General features: G+C 48.2%; 1 protein-coding gene across 1 annotated transcript in view; it reads left to right on the top strand.

Annotated features, from left to right (window-relative positions):
- The window catches only part of DOCK3 (dedicator of cytokinesis 3), a 276,998-nt gene that overhangs the window by 234,481 nt on the left and 27,486 nt on the right, over positions 1-15,031 (top strand). Inside the window, exons 32-37 of the mRNA XM_088831600.1 lie at positions 1,879-1,964; positions 4,373-4,399; positions 4,525-4,620; positions 6,513-6,573; positions 7,057-7,150; positions 9,653-9,801. Of these exons, the coding sequence (XP_088687726.1) occupies positions 1,879-1,964; positions 4,373-4,399; positions 4,525-4,620; positions 6,513-6,573; positions 7,057-7,150; positions 9,653-9,801 (513 nt within the window). The remainder of the gene's footprint in view (positions 1-1,878; positions 1,965-4,372; positions 4,400-4,524; positions 4,621-6,512; positions 6,574-7,056; positions 7,151-9,652; positions 9,802-15,031) is intronic.

A 15,031-nucleotide genomic window follows, 5' to 3' on the forward strand; every position in this document is an offset into this window, starting at 1 on the left:
CAGCTTGAACATCTGAAAGTTCTTGATTATACTGTTGAAGCCTTGCTTTTAGAATTTTGAGCATTACTTTGCTAGCATGTGAAATGAGTACAATTATGCAGTAGTTTGAACGTTCTTTGGGATTGGAATGAAAACTGACCTTTTCAAGAATATTGGTTTTATAAAATAAAAGTAACTCCACAGACCTGAAATATTCAGTATTACCAATAATGACATTGTATTTGAAGACCTTAGCATTTTGTGTAACCTAGAGACATTGATTTTGCATACATTGATCTTTACTGTCACGTTTTGGATTTCTCAGTTTCTCTTAGTAACTTCTCCCTTTATCAGCACTATAGGGAGTGAGGAAGTACTATCCCTAAATCCTTCCATCACCAGCTCCTTTGCCTAATACAGAAGTTCTGACCCTGGAATAGGCCTCAGAACGACCTGAGAGGTTGTAAAAACACAGATTGCTGAGTTTTTGATCCAGTGGAGCCTGGGAATTTGTGTTTCTAATAAGATCTCTTGCTGCTGCTGGCCAGGGAGCCATTTAGAGAACTCCAGAAAACGGCTATACCCATATTTGCACTGTTGTACCCTCTGCTGCTCCAGGTCCCCTCCCACCTTTGCCCTGTTCTGGAAAGCACAACCTATACCTGCTGTGTGTGAAGAGAGATCCCTACCTGACTTTGCATGACCCCAGGCAAGCCCCTGCTGGCACCTTTTCTTCTCACAGAGAAAGGCACACGACCTCAATCCCAAGGACTACAGACCTCAGACTTTGTGTGTCTTCCGAAAAGTATATTAAAGCAACTGATTCATTAGGCCAAACAGATGTACAACCATCTCCACCCTGGCCATAGCAGACTGCTATAAAATGGCCATATTTATTCATCCATTTTCATTTTCCACTGATAGGATTTCAAAAGCCATAATTGCCTTCAATGACTTTTCTAATTCAGTTATTCTTTTACTACTTCATTGCCTTAGGACTCTGGCCCTGTGTAGAATGAGAAAATGCCTTTTGTTATAGCTCATTATTAAATGGAGCCATGCCATTTTTCATTGATATAAAATATACAAATAATTGCACAGGACCACATTTCAAAGGTTAATGAGCAGTTTAAAAGATTTTTCTATCTTATATCACTTTACAACTAATTTCTCACTTCAGAGTAAATACATTAAGGCCTATTAGGAAAGTGACTGAGCACTGTTGTAAGCCTTGCAAATTAGTGGGTTAGGAATGGATGCAGTGTTGCTCCTAACAGTTTAGGAATCCAGTAACAAGTGCAGAGGCCCTAAGTGACAAGGCAGCTGCACGGGCAGCAGCAGTCCAAGGGCTCTAGGTCCTGTGAGGACAAAGAATGGAGCCTTTTCTCCTCAAGGAGAATCTCTGAAGGAAACCCATCTCCCTCGGTGCAAACAAATGTCAGCCATTAAGGTGAGGACCAGCCCCCAGCAAGCGTCCTTTGTGACTGGCTGACGGAGGGTAAAGTTGTAACCAAGTATGTCTTATACATACAAATTCTCTTGAATGAGCATTTTTAAGAAAGAAAAACAACACTTGACAAAGGCGTCTTTTGGATCCAAAATACTTCTATTTCCAGAGAGTCCTTGCCTTTTGCCCCTAGTCTGGGAAAAGAATATCTGAGATGTACGTGTAAGTTCCACTCTTACTTAAACCCCTAGAGTGGGAGCCCTTCCTGATGGGGGGAGACAGGGTGGCTTCCCAGTGCTATAGGTAAGTTCCCCACCTTCTCCAGGATTTCTTTGGTACAAGAACAAAAGCAGGAAGCAGTTCCCCAGCGTCCTCAACCATAACAGAGGGCTGGATTTCGCATCCTTCCCCTGAGCTCATTTCGGGTTTACAAAATCTCTGCTTCCCTCTAGGTGGAGGCCGAACTGATTGACAAGCTGGACAGCATGGTGTCAGAAGGGAAAGGCGATGAGAGCTACAGGGAGCTCTTCGGCCTGCTGTAAGCTGCTTCAGCCCGAGGCACCCCATGTTGGGATAGAGGGTGAAGTGGGCTAATGAAGGGTAGGGGTGCAGCCTGCTCTGGGCAGGCTTCAGAGCGTGGGTGTCAGGAGAGACCCAGGTTGTTGCTGGTGGTAGCAATGCTCACCTTCTGTCCACAAGAAAGAGACATCATGACAGCAGGCTCTCTCAGGGATTATCGTAGTTAACTGAAAGATGTAGACACAGGTAGGAAGTCTGAGCTCTTGGGTTTGCCAATAGGAAAAGGATCATCATATGTCTTCATACCATGTACTGTATCCTAGGTGGGCAAACAGCTCATGGGGACTCAGTGAGGGCTCAGCGCTGGACTTTCTAGGGAGGGGAAGGGGTTTAAATCTCAGCTTTGTAAGATTGTACAGTCAGCTTGAAAAAATACTACCATGCATTTTGTGACTTAAACAAGTTATACCCCCTTTCCAAACCAGTTTCACTTGTGAAACAGGGTGGCTGTACTGACTGAATGTCAAGGGTCCCAGGTCCACCAGTATGGCTTCTGTCCTGAGTTGATGGGGCCACAAAACCTGGCAGGACCCAGCTATAGGGCTCAGTCTAAAGGAGAGACTCAGGAGATCCGTGGTCCTCCCACATAGGCAGTAAATTGGGTTTTTTTTCTTCCTGAAAAGCAAAATGTGAAGACATTTACAGCTTTAGAGCCCCCTCCCATCTCACTCATTGTTTCAGCTGTGAGATTTTCTAGCTGTAACATTTTGAAGATAAGCTTATAACATATTTTCTGTTAATTATACTGTACAATTGCTTAAAACTTTACAGTGGACAAAATATTTTGACATTTCTGATTTAATCCTCACAATACATCTATGAGGTGGGCAGGGCAGAGAATATCCTGATGAGTAAAAATAATGCAGCTGAGCTTGGAGAGGTGGTGGCATTGCCCTCAGTTGTGTGGCCACTAAGAAGCATGTCTGGGGATACCACCCAGAAGTTCCAGTTTCAAGAGGGGGAGATCTTTCTCTTGTACCCTGCCTATATAGTTTGTTCCTTGATGAGTCATGCAATAAAATGTGAATTCATTTGAAACTTAAGTAATTTTAATTTGTGAAAATGAATCCACCCTTAGGGTTTCTCCTTTGGCCAGAGATGTTTCTAATTATGGAAACAAAGAAGCGAAGTCTCTTCCTAAGCCACTCACTGATGATTTTACTACAAAGGAAAAAGCACAAAAATAACTTGGAGTTAGTAATTACCTGACAAAGAAGTGTTTCATAAACTCTTCTGAGTCTGAGAGCTGAAAGCCACTGATAACCATGGAGCAGCATTTCCCAGTTTGTGTTTAGGAGTAGATGTTTCTGTAGGTACACTGGGGTGTGTAGATCATGGGCTAATCAGTTTAGAAAAGACTCAGTGAAAGAAAATTAAACAAAGCTTTGTATTATAGAACTTCTCAAAGCCTTCAATGTGCATAAAGGTGTGAAAAATCTCTTAAGAGGTGGATGTAGTGATCCACCCCTTTCATGCTTGTTTGCTCACAGAACACCTCTCTGTCCCCCAGGACAGCAGAGCTCTGTAGAACATAGTTTGGAAAATGCATACACAGAAGCTTTCCCCACACAACTCAGAGGTGAGAACCAATGATCGTGCCATCTTGCTCTAGGAACATGGGTCACCTGGGAAACCCTCACTCTCGCAGAGGCCCCATCTCAGGTTAGATGCTCTCTGCAAGGAAGACAGTTGTCATCACTGCAGCATTAACAACAGTCAGGCTATGGGTATCAGTCCCCACTGCTGGTCCCTGACTGAACCCTCCACTCTAGGGGACTCTTATGACCTCAGGGAGCTAGGGCCAGTGTACAAAGCGGTCAGCAGCAAGACCTGCACCTGGGATCGTCACTGGGAAGGTAGAGGATCTCAGAAGCCAGGTTCTTTGGAGAAGTCAGAGCCTACCTGGAGATAATAGGAGCACGGGCTGACAAGTGAGAAAAGGACCCAGGCGTGTAGCTCTTGGCTCTGGCCATTTTCTGTGGAAGTCTCCTGTGACAGCGGAGATGACCAGGTGTAACTCTTGGACTCATTCTTTATCCTTCATGCTGGGCCCTCAAGACTGATTGCAGTCTTACCCTTAGTCTGCATGAAAAGGCTGGTCAGTGTGTTTGCTGAGGATGGTTCTGAGCAGTGATAGAGGTGGCCAGCCACTTGGCAAAGCCAGGTCTCTCCCTCAGTGGAGTGGTCCTCAGCTGCTTCCGCAGGACAGCTCTCACAGTGTGTACCCCTACAGGGGCTGGGGCTCTGAAGCTTCTCCCTCAGCTCAGTGGCATCCTTAAGAGCTCACACAGGACAATGGAAGATATGTTCATTTGCTGCTGTCCATTCAGTAATTGCTTTGTCTTTGCTTTCTGCTGCATGGAGTAGAACCCAGCTGTTTGGGCCCTACCCCAGGTAAGACTGCCATGTGGTAAGTCTGTCGTCTCCAGATCCATCACAGGCCCCCTGGGCTCTGGGACCTTACTCTGGTGCCCCTGGGAGGCTCATGAATTGTGCGTTCTGTTTGCTTCTATCAATAGCCTGCTGGAGAAGGTTGAACAGGAAACGTGGCGCGAGACCGGCATTTCCTTTGTAACCTCAGTCACCCGCCTCATGGAACGCCTTCTTGACTACAGGTATCTTCTCAGGAACCTACCTGACTTCTTCTCTGGTCACATGTTCTCCCCAGCAGGAGGATCCCTTTACCTTAAAATTGAGACCACGTGGCCACAAGAGGCAGGGCTGTTCTGGTGTTGTGTGCCATCACCAGTCATTAGGAATCTCCTGATAGCCAAGGAGGAAGGGGTGAAAGCCTTCTCTCAGGGGTAAGGCCAGGAAATCCTTACCCCTGATACATGGGTACATGTACCCTGGAGGTGTCCTAGGGACATGCAGCCATCTGGTTTTTCATCCAGACAAGTCAAGGCTCATAAGGATGGGCACAGCAGAAAGGAGGAGAAGGGCTGTCTCCAGAGTGAGGTGGGACCTTAGTGCAGACCTTCCTCAGAGTCGTATGGCAGGTGGGCAAAGAAATAACACCCGGTACAGAACTGTTGTACTTGTTTGGACTTCCCTGGTGGCTCAGCAGAAAGAATCTCCCTGCAATGCAGGAGAGATGGATTGGACCCCTGAGTCAGGAAGATTCCCTGGAGAAGGAAATGGCAACCCACTCCAGTATTCTTGCCTGGAAAACCCCATGGACAGAGGAGCCTATGAGACTGTAGTCCATGAGGTGGCAAAGAGTTGGACACAACTTACCAACTACACAACAACAAAATTGTGACCCAGGAGGACTTTCACTCCTTTTTTCCAGGGCAAGGGGTACCCAATTTTCCCATGCCTCCATTCTTTGTGTAAAATCTATTTATTTCTGTCCCTTGACCCTGGACAGGTGTAGATGAGAGGAGGCAGTGTGTGAACTCAGAGATCTTTATGATATGTGGCGTCTGGGAGTTCACATGTAATCCGTTTTTTCCTGAAAGCCTGCCTTCTCAGTCATATCATGGCTTTTGACTTAGCCTAAAAAGAACACTTCCACTGCCACTGGGGCCTTAGTTATTCTTTCAGGAGAGTTCAGGTGAGCCAAGAGGGCCTTTTGGGAGGTTATAGGGGAAGGCGATAAGGAAGGAGGAGGATGATAAAGAAACCAACCCCAAGAAGTTGTTGTCTTCTCTGTGCTGTGTCTCGTGCAGATATCGGGGGAGTGCACCTGGGACTCAGGTGGCTGTGTGTACAGAAGGCTTCTTGCTGGATTCACAGCCTGGTCCTCATTCTTTCATCTCCTTGTGCTAGGCCGCCCCTCCTTACTAGAGGAGCGTGGATTTGATCAGCCCCCACTCTCCTTTGGCAAGGATCCATTCTCAGTGTCCCTGTGTTCTGTGTCTGGCAGGCCAGCCGTGACCCCTCCTGCACCCAAGCCTGTTCAGCACAAATGCAGCTCAGCCCTGGCTGAAGCTACCCCTAAATCAGAAGAAAGCTTCAAATCCACTGCTCCTAGTTGGAGGGGATTCCAAATACTAGCGCACAGGAAGGACACCACAGGGAGAAAAGTCAGTGAGATGATTTATGTGGTGGCTGTGCCATGGTTGCTGGGCTACAGGGTTCTGAAGGCAGGTCCCTGGAGCAGAGTGTATTGGCTTCTCCTAAACACAGTCCTACAAAATGAAAACTGCCCTTTAAGGACAGCTCTGTGGCTCCCCTTCAGGGAACTTGAGGGTTTAACCTTCTACTTTACTGACATACTTCTACACTGAAGACATTGCTAGGTGCTACTGAATGCCCTGATATAGCCTCTGGTCTCTGTACTCTGCCACCAGAACAAGGGTCCAGCTGAACAGAGATATTTGAGCCCTAGGAATGGGTCCAGAGCCTGGAGGGAACACACAGTACAGTCCCATCCGTGGACAAATTTCTATTGGAGAGCATCCTCCTCTGGGGTTTGGACACACTGAAACCTCAGGGACACTGCAGGTCTCTGTGTTGTCCCAGAGGCACCACTTGGTGCATTCATCTTCGCTCTCCCCTCTAGGGATTGCATGAAAGGAGAGGAGACGGAGAATAAGAAGATTGGCTGCACTGTTAACCTGATGGTGAGAGAACCTGGGCTCTTCCTCCTCTCTGCCTCATGGAGTGGCTTCTGTCCCGCCCTGTGATCGCCTTGTCCTTTCTGCAATACGTGGCTACAAGCCTAAGGGTTTGCATCAGGACATCAGCCCTGTCCCTGGAAACTCACATTCCCACTCGGGAAGGGAATACAGTGAGCCTCTCCTCGGACAGAGCGGTAGCCTGGCCTCTTGGCAAGGTCCCACCAACCCTGACATCCCGTTTCCACCACTGGTACTCTTCCTTTTTCTCACCACTCAGGACCCCTGCAGACCTGCCAGAGGTTTTGCCCCCAACAGGGGTGCCTTATGACTGGTCCTTTCTCTTTCTGGCGCTGGCCGCCTCCACGGCCTGCCTCCTCCTTCCTGTCCAGCATTCCCAGAGTTTTGGCCAGCTGCCTGGAGCTCAGATACAGCCCCTAGAGTGGGCAGCCCCTCTCGCCTTCATGTGTACTTCCTCCTCTCTTACAGAACTTCTACAAATCGGAGATTAACAAAGAAGAGATGTATATCCGCTATATCCATAAGCTCTGTGACATGCATTTGCAGGCAGAAAACTACACAGGTAAGTAGGAAGGGAGAGCCAGGCCTCCTCCCAGGAAAGGACTGGACAGACACACGCAGCTGACAGGGGAAAGCTCTGAGCTGGGTCCCGCCAGATGTCAGTGGAGTGTCAGCACCCACAATGCCCACCCCCTCACCCCTTGGCCTCAACTCCTTTGTAACATGTGGTGGAGAGAAAGCATGGGGAACTTGCACTTGTGCCTGGCTGCCGAGGTTCTTCCACTCCTCTTGCCTCCTGTTCCCCCCGATCTGAGGGTGACCTCCAGATCCCGGGAGCCAGGTTCAGAGCCTCCTGAGCTCTTTGTTGCTCCTCAGGAGCAGAGCCTTTCCGAGGGCCTCACAGCTGGGCTGAGTGAGGCCACAGCCCAGGCTCATCACCTAACTCTGGGGCCTCCAGAACATGCTGGTGGACCTGCCTTGTGGTCTGGGCTCTTCCCCTGCAGCCACCCTGCAGCCCCACACTGAGCTCCCAGTGGAGAGGACGGACAGTGTGCACCTGACTTTCTGACAGGCTGCACAGGGGCTCTTTCACTGTATCACAATTTCATCCATTACTAAGGCCTTTTCTAAAAGAAAAAATTAAAAACATACCTGTCACACTATTTACCGAGTGCTGCTCTAAGTCAGGAAGACAAGTGTACCCACATGTGCCCTGGGTGATCACCTTGTGCCACAGTTGCCCCCAAAATAACCACTTCTTCACCATGGTAACCAGCCATCACATCTTAGCCCTTGAGCCACAGGTGGTGTGATAGGCCAGGAAATCCAGGCTATTCTTGTCCACAGTGTTACTAGAATGACATGAATTTGTAGAAACGCAGAAACCTCCTTCCCTGTTTTCTGTGAGATGTTAGAGAGTGTTTCACAGAGATTCCATCTTCCCTGACACAATTTGGCAAGAATTAACTCTGAAATGACTGGGTTGAATCTGCCATCCCCTGCATCCACTTCCACCCATGAGGGGGTGCAACCCTTTGAGGGGGCAGTGAAGTGATAGACTGAAAAGTTCCACGTATCAGTAGAGGCATTTACTAAACTCCTTAGAGCACTGGGATGAGACTGAGAGGCTAGGTCGGGAATTCGGACAGAGAGAAGGTGCTAAGCCTTGCTTCTGGTGGCCTCAGGAATAACATCTAAAAAGAATATTGACAGGGAAGAAAAAGATTTCACATGATTTTCTAAGTTCCACAGAGAGGCCTTGCAGGCCTCACAGGCTTGTCCCCGCAGTCAGAAAGGGCTTTGCAGCTCCAGTGAGGAGTCACATGCATCCCTGGGCAGGAAGGCTGGTGGCCAGAGCGTAGGCAGAGAGGCAGAGGTGAGCAGGGGCTGGGAAGGCTCTGGGCAAGCAAGCCTGGCTAAAACTGGAAGTGGGTCACAAGATAATTAGAAAAGAGATTCTCCACAGTCATGGGGAACAGATTTGAATGGGGCCTTGAAGGCCAGGCAGAAGCTCAAACTAATTAAGTTGCCAGTAGGAGATGCCCGCCAAAAAGAAGCAAATAGAACAGGATAGAACAGGCTGTGTGATGAGGACCCAGAGCAGCAGCTGTAATTCAGTGTGACTCACTCCTGGCGGTTAGGAAGCCATGGTATTGAGCTGTGGCTCTTTTATAAACCCTCCCTAGCAGTTCCATGTCGGAGAAGGCAATGGCAAGCCACTCCAGTACTCTTGCCTAGAAAATCCCATGGATGGAGGAGCCTGGTAGGCTGCAGTCTGTGGGGTCGCTAAGGGTCAGACACGACTGAGCGACTTCACTTTCACTTTTCATTTTCACACATTGGAGAAGGAAATGGCAACCCACTCCAGTGTTCTTGCCTGGAGAATCCCAGGGACGGGGGAGCCTGGTGGGCTGCCGTCTATGGGGTCACACAGAGTCGGACACGACTGAAGTGACTTAGCAGCAGTAGCAGCAGCAGCAGTTCCATGTGTATGGGAGACGTCACCAGTCCTCTGCCCTGGACCCAGCATCAGCTGTAGTTTCCTCTATGAATGGAGCCCTTCACACAGTTATCACCATACACTCCTGCTCTCTGGTCCCTTTAGAGATGGTCGAGATGAGGAGAAAGGGTCATTCCCAGGGCCATGCTGAGGTCAGAAAGTGGAGCTGGAGGTATGGAGGCTGGCTGTGGGATGGCCAAGGAAAGCCCGTCAGAGCTCACCCCTCCGATCCAGTTCTGAGAAGTTTGGGAAGGAAGCACTAATCCCTTGAGCAAAAGGGAACCCAGGAGCTCTCTCTGACATGGCGGTATGCCCCAGAGCATAGCGGCCTGTGCACCGACCCTGGGGTACCTGAGCCACACCTTATCCAGAGCCCAGAGCAGGTGACCAGGCTGAGGGAGGGCGATGTCCACTAGGTCTCTTCGTGCTGTGGTCATGGGCTGGTGGGTGGCTGGACAGCCCCTCTCCTCAGGTGTGGTATCCGCCATCCCTGACCTGGGCTGTGCACACCAGGTCCCCAGGCACCTGGCTGCCCCGGGACCTTGCTAGAGCCTGTCCCCACAGAAGCTGCGTTCACTCTGCTCCTCTACTGCGAGCTGCTGCAGTGGGAGGAGCGGCCCCTGCGGGAATTCCTCCACTACCCATCCCAGACGGAGTGGCAGCGGAAAGAGGGGCTGTGCCGCAAGATCATCCACTACTTCAACAAAGGCAAGGTGGGTGTCCCCAGCCGAGGCTTCGAGTGCCTCAGCCCCTACTGGGCTCCATGGCACCTTAACCCTGCAGGGGTGGCAGCAGCTGCAGAGGGTGCTGTGAGGGGTGGTGAGGAGGTATGTGCCCATGTGCATGCATTGGATTTGGAGGCAGCATGATTTTCTCTGGGAAAAAGAAAAAATTAACAGCTTGAATCTGTGGCTTGGAAGCCAGTTGCAAATTGAGGGTGTAAAAGACAACCCCACATGCCAGCTTTGCACATCTGTAAATACTAATTCTCCAAGATCAGGGGCTTCTGGGACCTCTGCCTGTGTGTATTAGATTTACTTAGGTTACTATAGCATTCTGATCTGCCATAGAAAATGTGAGCCATAAAAATTAATGGATTTTGACCACAGCCGAAGGAGGCCCGTACTGCCTCCTGTCCATGTTTTTGTCTTGGGTCTCTCTTCCTTAAAACACCATCCAGGTTCCTCTCAGAGGCTTGTTCTCTGTTAAACTTGACTCTCTGGAATTAGCGGGCATTGTCAGCATTGGTTCAGACTTCCTTGGAACTTCCCTACCATCCTGCTCCAATCTCTGGGAGGTTTCTCGTGGGGCCCTGTGACCACCTGCTGTTGGGTGTACCCCATACACTGGAAAGGCTAGGTTTGTGTAACTTGCTGAAGCTGTTCTCTCATTACTTGGCTTTGAGCACGTCTTAGAAAGCTAAACTAGGATGATGCAGGGAACTGTAGTGGCTGAACACCAGACTTGAATGAAAATTGTTTTTTTTTAATGAGTTATTTCATCATAAAAAAGATTAAAACATTAATACCTTTTGGCCATAACTCAGAAAACATTCATCAGGTTTACACAGCATGGGAGACTTCTGTTTGTCAAAAACATTCACCCATGTAGGGAATGCACTGGTAAGTAGGAACCTGTCTGAAACCTCAGGAGCTCTCATTCCACTTAGCCCGGAAAGGAGATCTATGCCTTGTTCTCAGCCAGCCACACGTGACTGAGCGATGGAGCCAGCCCAAAGCAGCCTCTCCTTGCTGGTCCAGAGATAGACTGAGGGCTCCATGCCAGCATGCATGTAGGCCTGTCTTCCTGGCACATAGTCCACCTGGAGCTGCCACCTACCCATATGCCCAGTGAGCCCTCCCAGCTCGGAGGCACTGGCGTAAGCATGGTGTGAGCATGCAGGAGTGCTTTTAGTATATTAGGTCTCTTTTCTTTCCATGGGCATAGAGCACAGAGAAGAGCTGTGCTTATCTGATTGAGCCTACCTGTGGATCATTTGTGCATTCATGGTCCCCTTTTCACTCCACACTACAATAGTGTTAAGAAAGCAGGTTTAACGCTAAGTATGAACAAGGGAAGGGTTTCCCAGGTGGCTCAGTGGTGAAGAATCTGCCTGCCAATGCAGGAGACATGGGTTCGATCCCTGGATCGGGAAGATCCCCTGGAGAAGGAAATGGCAACCAACTGCAGTATTCTTGCCTGGGGAATCCCATTGATAGAGGAGCCTGATGGGCTACTGTCCCTGGGATTCAAAAGAGTCAGACGCCACTTAGCAACTAAACCACAACAGCAGCAACATGGACACGGGAGGGTAATGCAAAGCCTGCCTGAGTATGGTGGATGAGCAGGAAGGGGAGAAGGACTGAGAGGCTCCGATGGCCACCTTCTCAGGAATCTCCCACTCCTTCTGCCTTTGCTGTGAATTGCTGGGGGAGCCGCTTCTGTGCTCAGTACAGACCACTCAGTGAGCCCTCCCATGAGCTCATCCTCACAGGGTATTTATCAGAGGACTTCTTCCTCCATACCTGATGGAACCAGTGGATAGGGCTAACCCATTCTCTTGAAATTATTCAGGGCCTTTTTTCTAAAGACTCCAGAAAAGCAAACCCTGGATGATACAGGAAAAGTGCTTCTGGAGGGTTCTTAGTGCCAGGAGGAAAGTGAGCTTGGCAGTCAGAGGAGGGCAGGAAGAGAGAAGACTGCAAGGGAGCGGGGGCAGGCAATGAGGTTCTTGACCTCAGCACTTCTAGCACAGCCCGCCTCACAGCCACTTTCCTCCCACTCCTCCTAGTCTCTCTGTTACCCACCACATACAGACGACCCCATCTTCTTTGGTCCCACGTTTCTCTCCTGAGCATCTAGAAGGACTGAGCCAGAAGTCCAGCTCATGGCCACAGCTTTGCCTTGGGTCATTCCCTCCAGTGGTAAGATGGTCAGCCTAGGAACCTGGGTCAAGGTGAATTGGGTTGTGGTCACAGAGGTCAGCTCTCCCAGGCCAGACAAGGAGAGAGGGACATTCCAAAGGGTGTGCCCAGATGGAAGTTAAAAGAATGAAGGGAAGATGAGAAGATGGGAGGCAGTCCTTCCTCCCAGGGAAGAGAGAGCAGATAGGAAGGGAACCCCTGCTTATCTGGCACACACACCATCAGGTATGAACCAGCCTTCCCTGTGGGGGTGGGCTTGGGCTCTGCTGTCGAGGGCTGCTATTGCTCACACTCCCTGAAGGAAGGACAGATCTGTTACTTCTGATACATTGTGTGTAAACAGAAGTACAGAGACTACCTGTCTGGAGTCCTGGGTTTTGCCTGCCTTTCCAGTTTGAGCAGAGTGAGCCAAGTCAGTGCAGCTTCCATTCCTGTGAGTGGGGGCAGCGTGGATGTACAAACACAGGTCTTCCCAGGTGGGTGGAAGTGACTGGATTTCAGACATCGGTTAGGAGTTGTGGGCTGACTTTGCCTCCTGCCTTTCTGGCAGGAGAAGAGAGGTAGATGGTATGCATCATACCTGCCGAGCATTCCCTCTCTGTGCTCTGAGATTGCTCTCAGAAGTCCCAGTATTCCAGTACAACCCTCAAGGGCTACAAATGAGGAACAGAGATGCCAGCGAGGCAGATAAGCCCTGATCCTCGTAGGAGAGGATAATGGCTATCCTAGGAGCTGCTGTGTCAGCAGGCAGAGCGCCCTGAGGCTCACATGGGGCCGTCAGCACCTAAGTGAGCAGTACCCCATGGGGCGCTGCTTGCAGGCTGGCCGGCTGGCCGCACACACACTACTTAGCCAGCCCCCGTGGAACTGCCTGCCAGGCAGACCCTGTGGTAGGCCCTTGACTGAAACCTGCCCAAGCAGCACTTGGAGCCAGAGAGAGGACAGACACGTGCCCCCTTTAAAGCTGCGATGTGGGGGCACTAGAGGCTTTCTAGCTCCCTGAGGCAGAGGAACTGTATTGGAGCAGAGAATCAGGGTCTATTTAAAATTCTCTTTAGTTTGTTTCAACATTTTTAATTGGTCCTGCAGGTCAATCCATATTGCATTAATTTCTTCAAAGGATAGAAATAATGTGCTCTTTTTAGGAAACACAGTCCTGAATAAAATAGTGTTGTCCTTCTCCCTGATGCTATTTCAAATCTATGTTTTTAATAAAGTCCTTATTAAACATTCATACTGAAACCCTGATGGGTGAAATTACAGGATATCTGAGATCTGCTTCCAAAACTGTAGGGAGGAGTAAGTGAGTGAGATGTGAATGATACAAAACTGACTCTGAGTTGCTCATGGTTGAGGCTGGGTTATGAGCACCTAGGGCTTCATACTTCTGTGTTTCCATATGCTTAAAGTTTTCCTATAATAAAAAATTTTAACTAGTATTTAGAAGTTGGGAAGAAGAGCCTGTCTAAAATACCAAGTAACCTTTGATTCCCAGTCTCCCTAAGAGAGAAAGCACTATATTAAAAAGAGGAAATGGACAGTATTGCCCCTTGTTAAAAGCTGCCATTAGATGGGCCTGCCACCATAATAGGAGCCACACCACAGAAACAGCCTAAGACCTGATGAGACAAGGATTATCTGAAGCCTACTCTAAAGAGTGGAATATTTCTATACAGGAAATTATCGGACCTACTGCCAAGTCCTTGGGCAGCTTCTTAGCTTCCATACTTCTTTCTAAGCTTAAATTATCTTAACTTAAAAGTCATTATTTCCTTCATTAACTCATTAAATAAATCTTCACTGAGTACCTGCTCATGCCTGGCCTGGTTCTAGGCTCTGAAGATAAAGGATATAAACAGAGTCCCAGCCCTCATGCAGCTTTTCATCTAATTATGACTAGTACAACATAAAAATAAATAATTCTTAGTCCAGAAATAAACCCATATATCAACAGTCAATTAATCTTCAACAAAGGAGGCAAGAATATACAATGAAGAAAAGACAGTCTCTTCGGCAATTTGGTGTTGGGAAAGCTTGACAGCTGCATGGGGACCAATGAAGTTAGAATACGCCCTCACAAAAATACATTCAAAATGGCTTAAAGATTTAAATGTAAGACGTGACAGCATAAAGCTCCTAGGAGAGAATATAGGTAAAATATTCTCTGACATAAATTGTAGCAATGTTTTCTTCAGTCAGTCTCTCAAGCAAAAGAAATAAAAGCAAAAATAGATAGGGTCTAATCAAACTTAGAAGCTTTTGCACAGGAAAGGAAGCTATAAACAAAAAGATTACCTATGGACTGTCAGAAAGTATTTCAAATGATGCAACTGACAAGGGCTTAATTTCCAAAGTGTACAAACAGCTCATAGAGCTCAATATCAAAAAAGCAAACAGCCCAATAAGAAAATGTGCAGAAGATCTAAATAGACATTTCTCCAAAAGAAACATACAGATAGCCAACAGGCACATGAAAAGATGTTTAACGTCACTGATTATTAAAGAGATGCAAATCATAACTTAATGTACAATGGGTATCACCTCACACTGGTGAGAATGGCCATCATCAAAAAGCATAGAAATAATAAATTCTGGAGAGGGCATGGATAAAGGGAACCCTCCTACACTCTTGGTGCAGCCAGTATGGAGAACATATGCAGCCAATATGGAGATTCCTTAAAAAACTGGAGACAGTACGTTTTAGTTACATGATCCAGCAGTCCCACTCCTGGGCGTATATCCAGAAAAGAAAATAACTCAAAATCAAAAAGATAACGTGCACCTAATGTTCATGTCAGCGCTATTTACAATAGCCAAGGCATAGAAGCAACCTAAGTGTTCATCGGAAAGGGTCGGACATAACTGAGCTACTGGACTGAAGTGACCAAAGTGTTCATCAGCATATGAATGGATAAAGATGGGGGGGCGGGTGTGTACATGCATACGCAGTGGACTGTTACTAAGCCATTAAAAAGAATGAAATCCCACCATTTGCAGCACCATGGATGGACCTAGAGAT

Source organism: Moschus berezovskii, chromosome 24, assembly GCF_049115385.1.
Source record: "Moschus berezovskii isolate FMDL1 chromosome 24, NW_MosBer_1.0, whole genome shotgun sequence".
NCBI lineage: Eukaryota > Metazoa > Chordata > Mammalia > Artiodactyla > Moschidae > Moschus > Moschus berezovskii.